This window comes from Dromiciops gliroides, chromosome 2 (genome assembly GCF_019393635.1).
Source record: "Dromiciops gliroides isolate mDroGli1 chromosome 2, mDroGli1.pri, whole genome shotgun sequence".
NCBI classification, from domain to species: Eukaryota; Metazoa; Chordata; class Mammalia; order Microbiotheria; family Microbiotheriidae; genus Dromiciops; species Dromiciops gliroides.
This window is the reverse complement of record NC_057862.1, coordinates 8,687,452-8,708,970: the sequence shown is the minus strand read 5'-3', so window position 1 is coordinate 8,708,970 and position 21,519 is coordinate 8,687,452. Positions and strand designations below refer to the sequence as shown.

The 21,519-nt window shown below is 44.8% G+C and overlaps 2 protein-coding genes across 3 annotated transcripts in view; one reads left to right on the top strand and one right to left on the bottom strand.

Moving 5' to 3' along the window:
- DOCK1 (dedicator of cytokinesis 1) overlaps positions 1–21,519 on the top strand; it is a 586,118-nt gene that overhangs the window by 242,519 nt on the left and 322,080 nt on the right. The window lies entirely within an intron of this gene.
- Positions 1–21,519, bottom strand: part of INSYN2A (inhibitory synaptic factor 2A) — an 80,986-nt gene that overhangs the window by 24,197 nt on the left and 35,270 nt on the right. Inside the window, exon 3 of the mRNA XM_043984308.1 lies at positions 2,207–2,278. Coding sequence (XP_043840243.1) covers positions 2,207–2,278 — 72 coding nt within the window. The remainder of the gene's footprint in view (positions 1–2,206; positions 2,279–21,519) is intronic.

Sequence of the window (21,519 nt, the reverse complement as noted above, 5' to 3'; positions counted from 1 at the left end):
TCCATCCATCCATCCATCCATCCAATTGTCCATCCATCTGTCCATCCATCTACCTATCCATTCATCCAATTGTCCATCCATCCATCCATCCATCCATCCATCCATCCATCCATCCATCCATCCATCCATCCATCTATCCATCCATCCACTTATCCATCCATCCATCCATCCATCCATCCATCCATCCATCCATCCATCCATCTGTCCATCCATCCATCCACCTGTCCATCCATCTAACTGTCCATCCGTTTATCCATCCATCCGTCCATCCATCCATCCGTCCATCCATCCATCCATCCATCCATCCATCCATCCGTCCGTCCGTCCATCCATCCATCCGTCCATCCATCCATCCGTCCATCCATCCATCTGTCCATCCATCCATCCATCCATCCATCCATCCATCCATCCATCTAACTGTCCATCTATACAACTGTCCATCCACCCACCCATGCATCCATCCAGTCTCATAAAGCAGGCTTTCTGTGTCTTTTATGGCTACGCTTCCTTTCTCTGTTCCCCAGACTAACACTGCCCCCGTAAGGCCCTCCCACAAGCCATTTCTGCCTCCCTGGGCTCCTGGGGCAAGGTGAATTCTATGTCCTGGAAGGAGCAACTGGGATTTCACTGGATCTTGAAAGTCTTCCCTGACCACTGACATTTCCTGACTTTTGGATCTACTCTCACATAATTGGCTCGGGATTCCTTGGATGCCTGAGATGTGGAAACCTCTCTGGACACTTTCTCCTGTTCTCCCCTAGGTTCACATTGCCTTCTCAGCAATTATATGAAGCATTCAGAGGGCCGGGAGTCTGCCCAGCCCGGCAGGATGTGTATACACTTTCTAATGACTGTCCACCTGACTCACAGAAAAAAAAACTGGATGTTTCCCCCTGAAATACACAGAAAATTCCAAGGGTAGCTGTGAGTGTTCTCACTAAGGACACCCAAACACAGATCAAGAGCCACCATATGTCAGAGCAGAAAGAGACATAGAATGTCCAACCTGGGAGAGCATCTCATTCAATATTTACCAGTGAGGGAAACTTAGCTCAAGAGAGATGGAGGGACTTGTCTTCCAACCTCCCCCCCTCTAGTGCAGCCTCCAGCAGCTGCCAGATAAGATCCCCAAGATCCAGGTCCCACCACACCTCATTCCTCCGACATAAGCTGCCTCTTGCCTTTAGGGTGAAAGTTAAACTCATCTTTTTAGCTTGTAATGCTCTTCACAATGTGCACTAATGTTCTTTACAAGGCCAATTTCACAACGTTCACGCCTGCCTCCCAAAATCTCTTCACATCAGGGCCACATCAGTGTCCTAGCCCTGAGCCTCTGCCCAGTCTCCCCAGCCTTTGTAATATACTCTTTCTTTGTCTCGCCTCCTAGCATTATCTCCCCTCGAGATTTTGCTGCAGTGCTACTATCATACAGGCCCTGCCTAATCCCCTGACCTGGCAATTATTTTTCCAGCAACTAACTTTTTTAAGGTTATTCACTTGGGACAAATTGTTCCAACCCATTCCCTCATACACACACATGCACACATGCATGTGTATACATATATTGCAATACAGTATAACAATATAGTATATGTGTGTGTTTTGTGTGTCTGTGTATGTGAGATCCTCGAGGGCATGGATTTTTGTCCCTGTGTCCCCAGCCCCGAACATAATGCTTTAGACTTATCTACTTCATGAACCTTGGAAGTAGATCTCAGAGAGCGTCAGTCAGGGATCTCAACATGCACTCGAACCCAAGGCGCATGTCTCCTCCTGCTGTGCCTGTTCTACTTTGCTCAGCAGATTGTAGGGAGTCTGATTGGTCAGTCAGTGAACCCCACTATTAAACCTTTGATTCATGCCAGGCCCTGTGACACCTGGTCTTTGGATCTAAAGATGGCTCAGGGCTTGGTCCTAGCGCCTGCTGGGCCTGCCCCGAAGTACTTCAAGAGTATCCCCTCAGATGCTTAGGTGGACAAAAGGAGACAAGTGAGTTCGGGTTCTCTGTTCCCAAACCAATGAGCCCTGCCTGCCTCTCTCCCCTCCACTTCCTCCTCAGCCATCCTGCTGAACCAGCTTCTGACACTCCCTTCCTGCCTTCTGACTTGCTGTGAGCCTCCTCCCTCCCCACTGATAATACCAGTTCAGGGCTAATAAGACTTTGCTGGGCAGCTGTCATTTCTTACTAGCGTCATGGCTGACTTACCTATAGATAATGCAGGCACTGTTCCTGCACGTGGCACAGTTTGCTGTGTCCTGGCCGGTCCTGTAGGAAAGCCTGCAAAGACAAGAAGACCCCCGTGTTAGTGGTAGCCTGCGGTCCATCCCATTGTCCTTAAAGAGTTAGACGGAACTGTTGCCTGCCTCCCCCCAACTGGGCATCATTGCTGTTCCTGGTAATGAAAACTGATTAACATTGGATTTTCCATTTGACTAGTGATTATGTGTTTATTGTACTTAGATGTAATGTGTACAGCGAGGAAAATATGTAAATTAAATTTGGTGTGGTAACAGAAGTTGTTGGTTGAGCAAAATCGTTTCCCTTATCATCAGCAGTGGGGCTTCGATATGAGTCCCTGCAGTTTATATTTATCATGTTGTAAGTCTGATGTAAACAGCAAAACCAAATCCAATAATAACTCTTTGGAGTGGTTTTACTGTGTTGTGGACTTGCCTGTTGACCTCAAAGCCATTTTGAGACCATGGAGTGAGAACTGACCGAGATCTAGTCCATTCCCTTCACTGTATAAAGGAGCAAACAGGACAAGGAGAGAAAAGGGACTTAGCAACGGCTCTGCTAGTTGGCAAGGATTCAGACCCGAGTTCTTGGGATCCAGAAGTACTGCATGGGGACCCAAACCTCGCTGCTGAGAGCTCAGAGTCTGGGCCTCCTCTTTTTCTATGGTGGTTTTTTCAGATGCTTTCATTCAGCTGTACTATGCCCATGAGGGCTTTGCAAAGACAGTTATTTTTGATGTATATTGGGCAATCAATTTATATGAATAGGAATGAAGTGCTTTTTGGCTCACAGTTTCTTGAAGACATCTGGGTTGCCCTGAAAATCTGTTAGGTTCCTCTTGAGAAAACGATGTCAAGATGACTTACAGTATTTCCCCGGTCCACCTAGCCGCCTTTACTCTGTGTTGTTTGTAAAATACCGATACATTTTTCTGCATTTTGTTTTCTTTTGTGCCCAGAGACAAGTACAAGTGCCCAACTCGGCTCCACTTAGGGAAGGAGCATTGACTCAGAGACAAAGCTGGGCGTTGTTTCCCCTGGCGCATCCATGTGTCCGGGCAGTGATAAGCGTGTGCACACAAAGGGTTTGGTCAGCACCTGCCTCTGATGCTTTGGGCACTTTCTCTGGATAAATGTCTGTTCTACGGATCATGTAATTTAAATAGAAAAGCTCTTGTGTTTCTCTGCTGCTGGTTTCCATTGCCTAAATATTTGACAAAAGGCTTTTCTCCTTAATGTCAAAGCATCTCCTTGGGGATCTGTCACCTGGGCCTTGACCTTTGGATTCTGGGCCCTTGGACACAGCCATCGTGTTCCATCTTAGAGTGGCCTCACCAGACCCTGCTTTTCCATGTAGCAAAATCCAGGCAGGGATTTTACCCCGCCATCCTGTGACTGCTTAGTAACAGCCCAGCTCACATTTATCCAGCCCTGGAAGGTCCTTTGCTTTCCTTAACTCAACCACCCATGGAAACAGGTGGTCTAATGATGCTCATAATACAGATGAGAACCCTGAGGCGCCGAGAGGGAAGCCAGCGGTCTCTCCTGACCCGCCTACTCTCTCCTGAGTGCCTTCTGCTTTATTTTCTCTTTCTCAGAGTGATTTTGCTTTGGCTCCATCACACATCCGCTTTTCTAAGGGGGAGTGTGTCTTGCTAGCCTCAGACAAATAAAAGGAAGACGGTTCGGCCACAGTGTATTTGGAGGCACGTGACCCAAACTCATCTCCTGGCTCTGTCTGGGTCACTGAACAAGTCTGCAAAGGTCTCAGTTTCCTCATCGGTTAATTGAGAGGCTTGGACAAGGTGGTGCCTTTCTAGCCCTAGATTTCTGATCCTCTGACCTCTCTCAGCCTGTTTCTCCTCTCTAAAGTGAAGAGAGTTAGAGTCCATGGGCCTGTGAAGCCATGAAATCTTTGAAATCTTTTTTAAAATAATAACTTAGCGAGTCTCCTGATGATGCTCTGTAGCCCTCACCCACACAGAAGGAAGAAGGGGTCTTCTCACTAGAGTGGCTCATCTTGCTTTTAATTGAAGTCAGGCTTGGCTTGGTGCGAGTGTCGTTTAACATCCATTAATCTGCCAGGGGAGGGCCTGGAGCAGAGAAGGCTCATTGCTCAGTGTGTGTCTTCGGTGACACAGGACAGAGCGATTACTGCAAAGCCCATTCTGGTGGGCGACACCTCTCTGTCCATCCCCTGTTAACAACTGATTCAGTCAATAAATAACCTAATGATAATGCAGGTCTTTGCCCAAGTCCCGAGTGCCTGCCTGACCACAGGCCAACTCGGTGCCTTTCAGAAAAGCATCCTGTCACAAGATCCATGCTAGAAGGAAGTCTGTAGTCGGGCTTGACTTGGAGAGACATGGGGAAGATCTTGGTTAAGTCTTTAGCCTCCACTTCCCCCGCCATCTTCAATGCTATTTAATGCCAGTCATTCCATAATCGATTGTTAACTGCCTTGGGCGTCAGGCACTGTGCCAAAGATTGGCAGTAACAAGGCAGAACCCTAACATTCTGCATTCTCTTGGAGGGGCCATCCCCAGGTGTGTCCCCAGTGCTCCACCCAGTGCCTGCCACAAGGTAGACACTCACCAAATGCCGCTGACGGACACCGTGGGATTACTCTCCCCTCTGTCCTCAAGGCTTGCCAGCGTCACAGTCTACTTGGCTTCCTGTCTTGGGGCTCCGCTTCCCGTCCATCTGCCCCAGCTAGAAAAGCTCTCCAGCTCAGTGGCCACGTGAGAGAAATGAGTTCATGACAGCATTTATAGAGATTTTACAGCTTGCAAACCACCTCATGGATATTATCTCCTAGCAGCCTGACAACTCTGTGCTGGAGATGCTCAAGGTGTTTTGTTATTGTTTGTTTGTTTTAAATTTTATTCTCATTTTACTGATGTGGCAGGTGAAGGTCAGACAAGTGATATGACTTGTCTAGGGTCACACAACTCTTCAGTGTTAGGGGCAAGATTTAATCTCAAGTCTTTTTAGAAATTTTTAAAGTTTTGACCTTAAATGTCATCAATTAACATACATGTTTTGGAGTAAAACAGAAAACAGCAGAGAAGCTTGTATGGGAAACTATGATAAATGATAAAACAGAATGATGGAAGATGGATTTGACTTCATGCCTTCTAGTGTAAATCCCAGGACTCTAACCACTCTGTTACACTACTTCTCTGTTTAAGTTGAGGTGAAGCTTATGACCAGGAAAGTTATCTGTAAAGGAGAGGTGAGAAATCATTTTGTAAAGAATTTCCCAGGGGCAACTAAGTGGTGCAGTGCATAAAGCACTGGCCCTGGATTCAGGAGGACCTGAGTTCAAATCCGACCTAAGACACTTGACACTTACTAGCTGTGTGACCTTGGGGGAGTCACTTAACCCTCATTGCCCTGGGAGGGGGGGGGGAAGGGAAAAATCATTTAAAAAAATTAATTTCCCTTGTTTTTATTCTTTTCCAATTCCTAATAAGTCAGAAATAACAGCATTTAGAATCAGGCACTTCCAAGCTGCTGGACACAGAGGAGATGGGCCGGCAGTGCTACCATTTGGAATCGGTGGAGATTATAAGCTATCCCTAACCCTCGCCTTCCTCTAAACACTGCCTTGGCATCCGTACCTCAATGGGAAGGCATTCAAAGCTTCTGAAGGCCCTGCCAGGAGAGCACAGTTACTACTGAACTTCCTGGCATCCAGTGGAGGTAGACCCTCTGATGATGAGAGCCACATAGGACAGGCTCTCCAGCATCTTCTCCTACGTGTCCTAGTGAAGCAGGGCGACAGCAGTGAGAATGAGGTACTTGGAGGTGGGAAGAGCTCCAACAATTTCCTCATCTGGAGAATGGGAATAAGATGCATATGGTGACCTTGGAGGCTGTAGTCTCTTTGGTGGGATGGGGAGTTAGCTACTCCCATGGACCATCCCCTGAGATGAGGAAGCCTTGTGATCTCCAGGTCTTTTTTTAGAGGCATTTCCTGAGTCAGAGACTTTGTTTCTAAGGCTGGATGTGAGCCAGCGGAGGGTGTTTTAGCAGTTTGGCCCTGATGATTTTCTAAAGGCCTAGCTAGCAGATTGCTTAGAGCATTGCTACAGACGCCCTGGGGAAAGAGAATATCTTTAGGAATGGCAGGTTTTTCTATCCAAAGTGCGACACCTATTTCTAGAATTTTAAAACTCGTCCTCCCAGGGGACGACATCTTTGGGCTCTCTCAAGTCTTGCGCTTACTCCAGGGCAAAACAGCCAATGGGCGACTTGGAAATATCGTTAACTGCATCAAATAAAACTGAAGTCATTCTTGGTGTCTTCATTTATCCCCACCCGAGATCACAGACTAATTTCCTCTCTTTGTTCCGACAGTATAAAAAGAAAATGAAAATCATCAATTGTGAAAATCTCCCCGCTCCATGTTTTCCCTACAAGACACCACTTTTGTACCCTTGAGTCTCTCATTTTGGGGTTGCCATTAGTGGATACGGGAGCTTGTTGGGCTCATGCCCTATCCGTGGTGTTGGGTGATCTTAGTGTTGGCCGATCTTCCCGGAAACCATTTAAATTTGTTAAGTACCTAGGGTTTGGCAGACTGACTCACTGGGCAGAGCACTGAACTGGAGTTAGGAAAGGCTTGAGTTTGAAGCCTAGCTGCGACCCTTAAGAGCTGTGGGAACACAGGCAAGTCATTAAAAAAAAAAAAATCCCTTGGTGCCTCAGTTTCCCTATTCATAAAATGGACCTTAATGATGCCACCAATGTGATAATAACAGCTGACATTTCTACGGCAGGTTAAGGTTTGTAAAACCCTTTGCATACGTTGCCTTATTTCGTGGTCAGAGGAACAACTGGCTGGAACATGCTTTCCAGGCCTTAGTGGCAGTATCAGTGTTCGCTGCTACCCCTGAACAAGGAGCACTCAAGCTTCTTGGGAGGCAGGGCTTGCCTCAGTTGGCACAGAGCCTGGCATAGAGGAGGTGCTTGTGGATTGATGCCGTGCTACCCTTAGCACTAAGAGCGTGACCTTTACTTCCCCAGAATTGCTTTTCCGTGATCTGTTCCATCATCTTTAGGAGTCCCTCCACCCCATCTTCAGTTATTGGCTGTTCCCTTAAGTTAAGTATGGAAAATCCTGATGGAATAGATTAATAGATTATTAGACAAGGGAGGACATTTGCTATTGGGTCCTAATCACTCCTAGTCTCAGAGAAGGGAATAATGTCCAGCAGGATCCACACAAATAAGTGGGAGCACGAGGCTGGCTTTGGAGAATGTTAGAGAATTTCTGTTGTTGTACCGTCATTTTAGTTATGCTGACTCTTCATGGCTGCATTCGGGGTTTCCTTGGCAAAGATACTGGAGAGGTTTGCCATTTCCTTCTCCAGCTTCTTTTACAGATGAGGAAACGGAGGCAGATAGGGTTAGGTGACTTGACCAGGGTCACACAGCTAGCTAGTAAGTGTCTGAGGGTTTTCCTGACTCCAGGCCTGGTGCTCTGTCCACTCTGCCACCTAGATGCCCTTACTGAATGCCCAAGCCGGAAGTGATTAGGCATCTAATCAGTTCTGTCCCTGAACCTTCTACAGTGTCCTAGACAAGTGGCCACCCAGCTGTAGCTGAAGGGGGCCGCGAAGCTCCTGTCTCCCAGGGTTGTTGTGAGAATCAAATAAGATAATATGTGTAAACCTCACAGTGCCAGATCAGTGACAGCTGTTACTGAAGTCCCTTTAAAGCCTGAATTTGTAATCGAGCACTACCCTGGAAGCTCAGGCAGATCCCAAAGCTTGGGTCAGAGGGAGCCCCTGCGTTCTTAACAAGTAGAATCTAGTTCCATCCATGTTTGCCTCATTATTGTTGAGAAAACCTGCCGAAGCTGTTGCCTTTGTTCTAATCTTTCTTCTATATTTCAAAGCATCAGACTGCACTTATGTGCAGCACTCAATGAAGGAGGTCTCCTCTTGCAAAGCCTTAGAAATCAAAGGAGCCTTTGAGATAGATCAGCTCCTACTGTCCTGATTATACAGATGAGTAAACTGGAACCCAGCGAGGTCCAGTGACTTCCCCGAGCTCTTGCTGCTGGGGAATCTCAAGGTTCCAGCCTAGAACCTGGGCTCTTTACCTGATGCCATGATCCTTCCATTTTAAGTTAAAACACCTTGTATTTCCAGGCCAACTGTGTAATCCATGCTTGAAAACCATTTTGACAATGCAAATCAAAGCAATTCTGAGATGCCACCTATGCCTAGCAATTTGGCAAAGAACAAAATGCAGGGGGAAAAGTCAGTGTTGGAGTGGTTGATAAAAGAAAGACAGGCATGCAAAGTCATTGTTGGTTGGATAGGAACTAGCTGACAGGTCTGGAAAGCAACTGCAAATTGTGCAGATAAAGTGGCTGGAAAGCTCAGACATAGCCTTTGACCCTGGGATTGCCCTGTTAGGCTTACATACCCCAAAGGGGTCATTTTCAGGTCAAAGCCTCTCTCTCTCTCTCTCCCTTTATATCTATCTATCCATCCACACACATATATACATAAAATCAAAGAAGGGAGAATATGGATTCCATGAGTGAGGGAAGGAAATTGAAAAGATATGGTTAAATATCTAAGGGCAAAGAACATTAATTAGTCCATAAAACAGGCAGCTTTCAGGAAAATGGTGGCTGGTTTTTGGCCACAATGCCTTCAGGTGCTGGGGTGCCATGGACCATAAGCCCAAAGAAGCCTCCTCATTCTCTTCACTCTTGGCTTGTAGACCTCATGGCCAGCCTCATTTTGTTTGTGGTTCTGCTTTTTTCCCTTGACTCATGAATGACAGGTCTCATAATTCCATTTAAACTTGCCTTCAGTCAGGGACCTTTGCAAAATTAGGCCCTTATGTAGATGGCAGCGCCATTTTGATTTGGGACAAACATCTCCAGTCTAGACTTTGACCGTGGCCATGCCAATATATGTCTTTGTATTGGGCCAATGAGAAGGTTGACACATGTCAACTGGCAATTAAAATTGTCCCATGTGAAGAACTTCCAATGACAAGTGACTCATTGGATCCTAGTTTTAGAGTGGGAAGAGTCCTTAGAAGACACGGAGTCCAACTCCCTAAGTTAAAGAATAATAATAAAGAAATGGAGGCTCATTTTTTAATCCAATAAGGGTCCCCTAATTCGAAGCCCAGGTCTTTCTGGCTCTAGACCCAACATTCTATTCACTAGTGTTTTGAACTAGGGAGGAAAGTTTTATAAGAGTAAGAGGAGAGTTTTAGAAGATGGGAAGGAAACCTCATATTGTCAACCACTGCTGTTATCCAGGGTACTTTGCCAAATGAAACTTTGCTTTTTCTTCTCATTTTGTTAAAAAAATAATTCTTATTCTTATTGATTGCTTGTGTTTGTATATCATTCTCAGGTCTGAGTAAATCCTTCCCTTATCTGCACCCACTTGAATCTTTCCCTTTTTAGAACTTCCCTGTGGTTGTTTTTTTTTCTATTAAAATATTTTTTTATCTTGTTACAAATTTTCCAATTACATGTAAAAACTTTTACCATTCATTTTTAAAAATTTTGGGTTTAAATTCTCTCCCTCCTGCTTTTACAACATCCCTTGAGAAGGCAAGCAATATGATAAGGTTTATACATGGAAGGTCATGCAATACATATTTTCATATTGGCCATGTTGCAAAAGAAAATAAAGACCAAAACAAAAAGAAAAGGTAGAATGGAATGGAGGTATGGGACCAGAGCGTGAAGGACTACAAATATTAGGCTGAGGCATTTGTGGCTTAAACAGGTGCCTATCCCAATGGTCTCCTTGTCTCTATTTGCTTGGCATGTGTGGCCTGGTCACACGTTTGGAAATGTTAGACTTCTGGACCTTGTGTCTCATCTTCTTGAGTTTATTTGACTTCCCATTGTTTGATCTCTCACATCCTTGCTGAGTCAGGGAATCTTTGAACGAATTTCTGAAAGTTGGGTCGAGGTTGCCCCTGATTTATCATCAACTCCAACATGTAAATGCCTGCATGGGGAAATTTGGAATGTTTGATGACTCCTGGCTCAGACCTTGGGAGTTCAAAGATGGCAAATTTCTTCAGGGAGGGTTTATAAGTTTCTGCATCTGGCATCCAGACAGGCCTCAGTGTTTATTCTGTCCAACTCCACATGATTTTACTGCCGAGTAAACTGAGGCCCACGGAGTTCAATACTTTCACTCAAGGTCTCGTGGGTATGCAATTACATGAGAGGATTTGAACCCAAGTCTTTTGACTTCAAAGCTAATAAATACCCTTTCCACTGTACCAGGGACACTCAGTCACTCGTATTTCTTGGATTTGGGTCCAAACTGGACCTGAGGTGGCTGCATTCAAAGCCCAGCTAGAGATTCTGGAGGGGAGCTTCATGAGTGAAGGTTGAGCTGGGGAACCCAGGCACCTTGGGCCATTGCTCTTCAGGGCATGGCCAGTGGGTGACGGTGGGCAAGAGTGGTACAAAGGGCATTCACGCCATAGATGAACTTGACCATTTTAATGTGTTCTGGGGAATGCCCCTGAACCCCCAAATAGGGAAATGAGTTTTCTTCTGCCTTCTACCCAGCACCTCACCCACAGGTCCCAGGGCAGTCCTAGAGATATGATAACTCATCTTCATTATGGCTTCAATGCCATTTGGGCCTTTCCCTCTGACCCTGAGGATTCCGTAGGAAAGTCCATTTCCCATCCCACCCCATGCTCTCATAAATGAACAATGACTCGTGTTTCCACAGCACTCAGAGACTCCCGAATGACCATTCTCCCAACAAATCTGTGAGATTGTTATGGCAACTGTTACCATCAACATTTTATAGGAAATTAGGTTTAAGAGGATCCAAGTGGCTTCCCCACGGCCACGCAGCCAATGAGTTTCTCATCTGGGAGCCCAAGTCTTGCTTACTCCAGGTGTCGTGGCTGCCCACTCTTATACTACATTTATAAAAGACCCCCAAAATATTGCATGCTCATTATTGCATTTCCCATTGTGTATCGAAGGAACTGCTGGGGGCTTCTAACCCTGCTTAAATCTGGGTTATGGCTACATCGGGTTAGTTGGGACAGACTCGTTCGCTCATGAAAAATAAGTTTCTTGTCCATGCCACATGATGGTGGAGCTTCAACATTTGAGCCTGTTTTGCTGTCGAATAGCAGACCTTACTAAGGAGCTTACCCTACACTGAGTCAGGTAGCAAAGGGATCCTCACCTTCACTTTACAAGTGAGGAAGCTGCGTCTCAGAGGGATGCCAGAGTCAGATTCAGCTTTACCTCCTGCCTGATGTCGGGCCCAGAGCCCTCTCTGGGCCTTCTCTCAAAGGCAGGCTGGAGCCTCTCTCCTCTGCTTTTGATTTCACCCGGACCACTTTCTCTAAGCAAAATCCCTCGTCTGTAACCCAGCAGGTATAGTTAGCCTTCCTATGACTGGAGCCTGTGCCTACCCCTCCTTCTTTGATCACAAAGATGTTCCACTGACACATTCTTGTCTCCCTTTCTAAGACAGTGTTGACAAATTAACTTCTATGCTTCCCAAAACCCCTCAAAAGGGGTCGAAGCTATAATTCTGGGCAGCCTCTGGCTATTAGGGAAGCTTTTATCATTTGTGTTTTCATTAGCAAGAGTAAAAAGCAGACATGAAAATAACAGTCGTTCCTCCAACTGCCCATGCTGCTAGTTTAACAAATTAAAATGGATGATCTGCCTTCACACCAATTCTAAAGCAGGTACACAGACCGTGGCTTGCTTCTTCCTTTTTCCTTCCCCTTCACCCATATCTCCTCTACTTCCTCTCATCACCCCTTCCCACCTGCCTCAGATTACTTTGTCTCGTCCTCCTTTCCCAGAGGAAAATAACATAGTAGAAGAAAAAGGTGGACGTGTTCAATTTTTGGCCTGTGTTTGTCTGGCCACCATATTGGTGAAGTTCTGTAATTTCCTAACTTGCAAAAGGGACTCAGTTTGTAAAATGATGTCAGTAATGAGCACAGTATCTCCCTCTTTTTGAAGGTAGTTGGGGTATCTTTTTTCGCAAGGTACTGAATTGATTCATTTGTTTTCTTGGAAGAGAAACAAATCTTTGCCTGGGCTTTATTAAAAATTAACACCAATGGAAATCTGGTAGGCCAGGTTACCAAGGCAAATACAATTATATATGTAAATTGACTGAATTAGATTATAGCCTACTGATGACACACCTCCGACTTGCAGGGGGTTTTATGTTTGGCATCTATGATCCTTTGTCTTAGCATTGTGGATGGTAAATAGCTATTGAAACTTTTAATCTTTTATTTATAATTTTCTTTGATGTATTTTTTAGAGAAGCTCAAGTAACTGGATTCCCAACCCGAGTTGTATTTTCATGGAAACCCGGGTTCTTTCTGGCTTTATGCTTTCTGCATCTTGGCTGACATTTGTTTATCAATAAATGCTATAGAATCCTTCCTCCTCAGTTTTCCAGTCTTACTGGTGCCTTCTTCTGGACTTTGGAAAACAGAGTATTTCATGGGACTCAATTTGGAAGTCTCTAAAATTGTATAATAGGCAATAACCCCCATTCTGTCTGCCTCTGATCCTTGAACACATCAGGCCTGTTTCAAGAAGAACATCTATGTAAGGAAGGCAAAGCTTCTTAGAGGAACTTCATTTCCAGGGCTGCCCTTTTCAAATGTGGCCTCTGAAATTCAATGGATATTTTTATTTCTTTATAGCCTGTCACTGAAAATTGCCCACTAAAATCTCAGCTCCTATTTATTCATTTATTCATTCATGACAAACATCTATATCCCTGACTTCAATATACTTTAGTAGGCCTTGGGGGGAAAAATAAAAAAGTATCAGCCATAAAAATTAACACGTTTGAGCTCATTCCAGGAGAGGACTTGGGTTTGAATCTCTTTTTTTTCTGCTTTTTGCTCCCTATGTGACTTGGTGAAAAATCTCCTTCTCTGCACTTCACTTTCTTTACTAGTAAAACGACATGCTTGGGTTGACTCTGTCTAGTGTCAATTTGAGGTCCCCTCAAGATCTCCAGTAGATGACACCTAGAACACAGAGAACCCTAAATAATTTCTTTATGGTTGGATGTTGGATGCTCCTAACCAGATTTCACCCAGAAAGCCCGAAGGAGTCCTCGTAAGTGTGGCCTGTGTGGATGTACTTCAGCTGCTGCTCTGTTTGCTTGAGGAAGGTAAACTGAGGCCTCGTATTTTGCCTGAGGTTACTTGCAGCTTTTGAGTGGTGGAGCTAGTGGGTTTGAACCCAGCTCCCCTGGACACAGTTGCTTGATGGACCAGTCATGGTGAAGTCCCCTTCAGCTGCCTTGTGCTGATCTCAGCTTGCCTCTCTTTCCATGCCAGTTAGTCTTCCCCATCAGAAAAGAACCCGATGCTTCTAGGGTCGTGTCAGGGACATTTTCCTAGGAGACCTGAGATCCAGAGTTGTCCTGTCCTTTCCAGTAGCCTTTGACATGCCCCAAGCTGCTCACTAGATTTAAGTGCCTTGAGGGCGGAGCCTGTCTTTTGCCTCTTTGTGTATTCCCAGAGCTTAGCACAGGGCCTGGCATTAAGCAGGTGTTTAATGCAAGCTTATTGATGGTTTCATTGACTTGATCCTGTAGCCTCCTCAGAAGTGAAGGAAGCACACAGCTCGGAAGCAGCAGGGAAGCACTTACCCTTCAAAAATGGTGACTACTTTTTATCTGTCATCCTCAGCACAGAAAGGAGAAGGCTTTCTCCAGGATGCCTCCAACATGGCCATAACCGAGGTCCTGCAGCTGAGTAAACATGTGTGCACTGGCTGGCCTGGGGCCTTTTTTTATTAGTATATTTTTTATGAAGCTGAAGACCCGACTTCTCACCATTTCCAGGAACAGGAATTCTCCAACAGAAATTCCACATGTTGTCAGTCGTTGTTCAATTTCTCCACCAAAAGGAAAAAAGGATGCTTGGATGTCCTGGTGGTTTGGTGGTTTGGAGGTAGGAATGCTTTCCTCCCCTTGCCTCCAAGGTTTGGGTGGAAGTGAAAACCTATTTTAGCATTCCACACAAGAAGATGATCTCAAAGCCCTTTCCGAGAGTATGGGGAACAGGTAACAGGTCAGGGAGATGCCTGTGCTGCTTCCCTATGGGGCATCTCCATATATAAGTCACGACTCTAATCCACCCCTCCAATGGACAGGCACACAAAGACCAAAATGCAGCGTCCTTGCTCTCTAGGGGTTGACTTTCCAGCAGCAAATGCAAGGTGCATCTCAAATAATCCTGTGATTTCAGGAGGGACAGGCTGCTCACTGCTGAGGGATCAGGAAAGCCCTGGGTAGAACGCCAAGGACTCTCAGGACCTGAGGTGAGGAGGGAGAGAGCAGCAGTTCTATAAATGACATTGTAGGAGAGACCCTACTGAGGAGGAGCAAGGGGGAGGGGGCGGTAATTTCCAGAAAAGAAATGTTTCAGGAAATATTTCTGCTGCAAAATGCTGATGATGAATTATTGGAATTTGGATTTCAGACCATTGTCTTAGACACGCATGTATAAAAAGGGGGAAAATAGCTGCTAGTTTACAACTGAAACTGAAAAGGATGGACTTGATGTGAAAATAACCCATTAAGGAGAAAAGAAATAGCAGCTGTGCGCTGGTACCTGGTGGGGAAATAAGGGACTCTTGAAATGTCAAGAAGAACACAATGTGAGCATCGTGAAATGGGAGGGGCCCGGCAATCCCCCAATGGGGGATGGTAAGCAAGTTTGTAAAGCAAAGAGTGAATCAGCTTGACCTCATGTCTTAGCGGGGAAAAGATGGAGACTTGAAGCTCTGTTCCTCCAACTTCTTTTCTCTTTACTACCTTCACACTTATTTGTTTTCCCCTTTATCTGGTCTGTTATTTGCCAAAACTTCTTTGCTCACTGGAAGCAACCCAAATGAGAGAGACAGAGAGACAGAGACAGAGACAGAGAGACAGAGACAGAGACAGAGACAGAGAGACAGACAGAGACAGAGAGACAGAGACAGAGAGACAGAGACAGAGACAGAGAGACAGAGAGACAGAGACAGAGACAGAGAGACGGAGACAGAGACAGAGACAGAGACAGAGAGACGGAGACGGAGACGGAGACAGAGAGACAGAGACAGAGACACAGAGAGACACAGAGACAGAGACAGGGAGCCGGAGACGGAGACGGAGAGACAGAGAGACAGAGAGAGAGACAGAGACAGAGAGACAGAGACAGAGACAGAGAATGAATATAAGAGAATCAGCTCAGGTGTGTTTTTCACAGTTCTGGAGGAAAAAATTCTTAATCAAGCAAAAGATACAGGTGATCACAAAAGATAAAGTAGATAAATCTGATTCTATGAAATAGGCTTTAATACAAGCAAAATCAGTGCAGCTAGGAAAAGGGAAGCTAGCAATTGGGGCATTTTTTTTCTTTTTGCATCAGATTTCTCTAGTCCACAATTACTGTTAACTAATGCAAAGACATTAGACCAAGTCCCATGCCCCAGTGGATTAGTAGAAAGGGATATGAACATAGTCAAAAGAACTGCAAATACTTAATTCTCTCAGAAGGAGAAGCAGTGAATGGCAGTTCGGAAAAAGCAAACAGAGGCCTGATGTGAGGGCGAATTTCTTAATGATGAGTGTGTCCCCAAGGGAGCTGTGATGCGCTGTGACACACTGGGTTTCTGCTCTTTGGAGTTATTCAAGGAAGGCGTGGATGATCACTTGCTGTGTTTGCTTCATTGGCAATCACCATTAAAGTCTGGGTTGGATTTAGTCTGAGGTCCCTGACTCCCCTTAAATGATAGGTTCCCAATCTACTTAAATTCTGGCTCCTCAACTACATTTCTTGAGGGCAGGGGCCATCCCACTTTTGCATTTGTGTTTCTTGCACCTCCCTAGCTCAATGCTTGACACATAGACAGATCCTTGATGGATGTTTGCTGAGAAAGATCCCAAACTAGAAGAGAAGAGGTGTGGATGATCTGTTATCACTCACTTCATCTAGAGAGTGTTTACATACAGAACAGCAACTGACAGAGATCTCAGATCAGTCAGATCATGCTCTTGCTGTGGATCCTCATGTTCCCTCTGCTGCAATGAACTGGATTGCTCTGGAAAGATCCTTCCAGTTTCCCAGGAAAGATGTAGAGCAGCATTCTGGAAGATCGATCAGTCAGAACGTCCTTGAGAGACTCTCAAAATGGCATCAATCTTCCCTCCTTACAGTTGGGCTGTTCTCAGTAAGCCAGATGCAAGACTTTGATCTCAATTTACCATGTAGATTTGGGCAACAGACATTCCCATGATCAGTCTCTTAGCTTCTATCCAATAAGATGTCCCTTATAACTTCAGAATTGCAACAGTAATAGTGATGACGACAGCAACAGCAACAATAACATTCATATATCACACAGAAAGCCACAGTGTGAGGTACACAGAGTAATTCAATTTATCCTTGCAGCACCCCCAGTAGGGCAGGGACTAGATGTTGGGCTATTTTGGTCTTGTATCTCTGGTGACTCTCACAGTGCCTAGCACAGAGTAAACGATTAATACATGGTGGTCAAATGAATGGACTTTGCCAAGAAAGGTAAGTAGCTCTAAGAAACAACATGAGTCAAGTCAGCAAGCATGCGCAGGCCCATACTTGGTCTGTGCTTATCACTAGGCACATATCCAAAGGCAGAATGAGAGTCCCTGCCCTTCAGAAGCTTACAATCTACAGCATAAATAGAATTAGCTCTCCAGGTGATCTAGAACTCATCCAACAAGCACATGCCAGAATTGGACCTTCAACTTGGGAGTCTCTGACTTCAGGTCAGCTCTGCATTAACTATAGCACTCTCATACATACATATATATATATATATATATATATATATATTTTTTTTTTTTTGGTGAGGCAATTGGGGTTAAGTGACTTGCCCAGGGTCACACAGCTAGTAAGTGTTAAGTGTCTGAGGCCAGATTTGAACTCAGGTCCTCCTGACTCCAGGGCCAGTGCTCTATCCACTGCGCCACCTAGCTGCCCCTCATATATATATTAAAAACAACAAGAACACTAATAGTGTAAATTCCACTACGTTTTGGTGGCATAGTGGATAGAAGTCTGGGCCCAGATCCAGGAAGGTGTGAGTTTAAATCCAGCCTCAGATACTTGAACTTAACCTATGTCTGCCTCAGTTTTTCTTCTTATTATTTTGTTGAGATTTTATATACATATATATATACATATACATATACATACATATATATATATATATATGTCATCATTCCTTGGGTTTCTCACCAGTTTCTCTAATTACTATTAGTGCTCAATTATTTATATATATTAGGTGGTATAAAAGAAAGAGTATTCATTCATTCATTTCCAAGTTTCCAGCTCTTGGGATAATTTCAGTCCCCTGCAGCAGCCAATCTGGAACCTGGCTAGTGAGTTAGTGAGACATTCCAGTGTCCTCCTACAACACTACAGCATAGAAGAGATTTTGTGTCTTTTTTACTGAGACAAAAAGATGCACAACTTAACATGCCATCAAGGTTTCCTTTTGAAGCCAAGAGGGTGATGGGCCCATGAGCAAACACCCACCCCATCTGTCCTCTAATAAGCTGGACTTTGGGGCCCATAGTGAGTTTCGGAACTCTCTTGGTGCCATCCAGACAAAGCACTTCACATGTTTTGTGACTGTTCTTCTAACCAAGATGCCTTTCATTGACCTCATTGTGATTTCCTTCAAAGGATTTCATACCTTCAGCTCAACTAAACACTGTGTTAGCCTTAAAGCGGCATATTTTCAAGGACAGTTGTCTTGTCCTTGAAGCCAGTGAATTGGCTGCCCCAAAATAACTCATATTCTTCATTACACGTGGATAACATGTATCATTTCCTTTAGTTGTGTGACCTGGAACCTTGAACAGATATTCATTGATAGGGCTTCATATAGGTGAGGGGGAGAAATTGGGGAATTTATAGGAATTACACAAGTAACCAGTTAAGGGGTCATTAAGAAAGAAATTAATGAGATAATCAACAAGGAAATTAAATGTGTTTAACAAGGGAGACAGAGGGAAAGAACACTGAGCCTTGGAGCAAGGAGAGACCTGGTGCTTCTATGTTGACTACCTAAACAACTTATCTGAGCCTCAGTTTTCTCATGTGGAAAATGAGGGCAATGATACCAGTTCTACCCACTTCACAGGTTTGTTTTGAGGTTGGGTTGTTCCAAAAGTCTTAGTGCAGTGAATGCACTGTGTAAATGCTCTACAATTCTAATCAGAGCAATGTGTAAAGGCCAGATATCATTACCACCATAACTGTCTCCATCATCACCACCACCACCATCATTATTCCCATCACTACCATCACCCCCACTGAAATCCGCATCCCTATCCCCACCCACCCCATCTTCATCACCATCACCGTCACCATCATCACCACTCTCGTCATTATCCCCGTCCTCATCATCTTCATCACCACCCTCATCAACACAATTTATCCTTTGTGGTAGGGTTTAAACTCTATCTCCTATTTCCAATTTTCTTCCCATATGATACTTTTCAAAAGAAGTGTTTTCTCAATTTAAATCAGACTGTTGTAACTGCAATGTTCAGATTCATTTTGTTAGAAATGGCCAGATCCTTTCCCATCACCCTCATGGCATGGTTATACTCAGTACATCATCAGTGGATCAGAGGATTTTTTGGTAGAAGTTTGGCAGTGACCTTGTCGGCCATCTTGTTCAGCCCCACCTTTTAGAGAGGGCCAGAGAAATAAGAGGGGTGAATTGGCTGTCCTGAGCTCCCTTTCAGCTCCAAATGGATGGCCTCCTAACTCTCTGGAATTACAGAATTCGAGAGTTGGAAGGGTAATTTACGAGGGGCTTGTCTAGCCCATCTCCCGACAAGTCATCATCCAGGCTACACTGGAAGACCTCCCATGAGGAGAAAGTGTCTGCCTCTGGGGGCAGTCCCTCCACTGTGCACCAGCTCTGATTGGTGGAGAGCTTTTTCTGACATCATCTATCTTGGCCTCGCTGCAAATTCTTGTTCTTCTAAGATCGGCTCTCTGGGGACAACCCAACAAGGCTAATCTTCTGCTACCTCAAAGCCCTTCCAGTGCCTGCACCCAGCTGCCAGGTACTATTCCTTGGGTGGTATTATGCCTGCCATTTCCCAGATGTTTTTGCAGATGGCACATTTCCCTTTATTTTTCTCTTCCCAGGCTAAAAATGTCTCGTTCTTTCCAACATTCTTTGTAAGACATGGACTCAAGACCTTTCCCCAGCCTGATTACCCTCTTGAACACTCCATCTTAACAATGTCTTTCTTAAACTGTGGACCCAAGAAATGAATGTGGTCCTCGAGATAAGGCCTGCCCTGGGGAAGAATCAAGCAGGATTCTCATTTCCTTATTTCTCAAAACTTTGTCCCTGTTACCCCAGATGGTGCCCACATTAAGCTTCCATATGGTTATCATATTGCACTGATGACTCAGTGTTGAATGTGGGTTCTACTAAGACCTTCTAGATCTTTTTTTCCAGAAAAATATCCAAAAAAAGGGGGTGACCTTCTAAGAATAAACTAGTAAATAGATATCTGGAGCCTGGAACTCTGGCTTTCTGATTCCCACCCATTGTGCTTTCCACTGTACCAGATGTAAGAGGATCAAAGAATTTAGAGTGGAAAGGGTCTTTAGAGGTTATTTACTCCAACTCTTCCATTTTACATAAGGGAAAACTGAGACATGGAGGTGAATTCTGGAGGCTGTAGCACTAGGCAGTATCAGGACTTCTGATTCGCTGTCCTTTCCATGGCCATGATTTCTAGTTTCTGTGTCTTTTCCTGCGTCATACATAGAGTGTTTCTCCATTCTGTTCCTCAAGCCCCCCCCCAAAAAAAAAAAGTTGACGGAAGGCTGAAAAAAGATCCTCAAAAGAACATTTTCTGCATGATTGTCAGAAATGGCACATAGGACTCTGCCTACTAGCAAGGGTTGGGATTGAGTTTGAGGGAAGTCTGGGTTCAAATTCTTGCTCAGACATTTCTAGTCTTGTGACCATGGACAAGTAACCAACTCCAGGAGCTCTCATTTTTCAACCCATAAAATGGTGACATTAACACTTCTAAGATAATCAAATGAAATGCAGTGTCGGAGCATTGTCCAAACCTTAAGACACTCCCAAAAGATCAATGTCCATTGGCATTATGGTACATTCAGAAGAAGCTTTTGGGACTTCATTGTAGAGATATTACCAAGAGCCACTAAACACATCACTATGTAGGGAACAAGGGACATTCAACAACAGACTTAAATGCCTCCTTCCCTCACCTGCCCCAAGACAGCTGCCCTGCCCTGCTCTGCCCCTGGAAGAAACTAAGATGCTAAGAAGGAAGGAAAGGAAACTAGAATTTATTAATCACCAACTGTGTGCCAGGCACTGTGCTAATATACAAACGTTATCTTATTTGATCATTGAAACAACCTTGGGAGACTATGGTTATTATTATCTTCATTTTAAAGGTGGGGAAACTGAGGCAAAAGATGGTAAAGTGACATGCCAGGTGACTCTGCTAGTAATGAAGCTAGATTTGAACTCGTCTTTCTGACTCTAGGTCCAGTGCTCTGTCTACTGTGTCGCTAGCTTCATTTATCACTAGCTTTAGTTCAATTGGTTGTTGGAAAGTGGGGCACCATGATAGTCCAAGAATGGCATATGATGGATTGGCCCAAAGTAATCTGCTCAACAGGAATCCTGGCTGTTGATGTAAAGCATTGCATTATAACCTAAGGATGGAGCTTGTCTTACTTGTGGTCCCCAGTGGTCATTGTAGGTGCTGACCAGTGGGGCTCAATAACCAAATACTTATAGGGGTAGTCCAGGGATCATACTGATAAAGGCTTAAGGGGGGGGCAGCTAGGTGGCGCAGTGGATAGAGCACTGGCCCTGGAGTCAGGAGGACCTGAGTTCAAATCTGGCCTCAGACACTTAACACTTACTAGCTGTGTGACCCTGGGCAAGTCACTTAACCCCAATTGCCTCACTAAAAAAAAAAAAAAGGCTTAAGAGGGGTGACAAGAAGTTCAGTTAAGGTTGATGCAAGGACACATTTCCTGATGGGAAAACACTAGACAGCCATGCGACAGACTAGCTTTCACCTCAGTGAAGGAGGCTGGCTGACCACCAGCTTCTCTTTCCATTCCACTGTCCACACGGCTGCCCTAGTGGTGTTCCTCACCCTCAGGGAAGTTTCAATGGCTCCCTAGTACCTTTAAGGT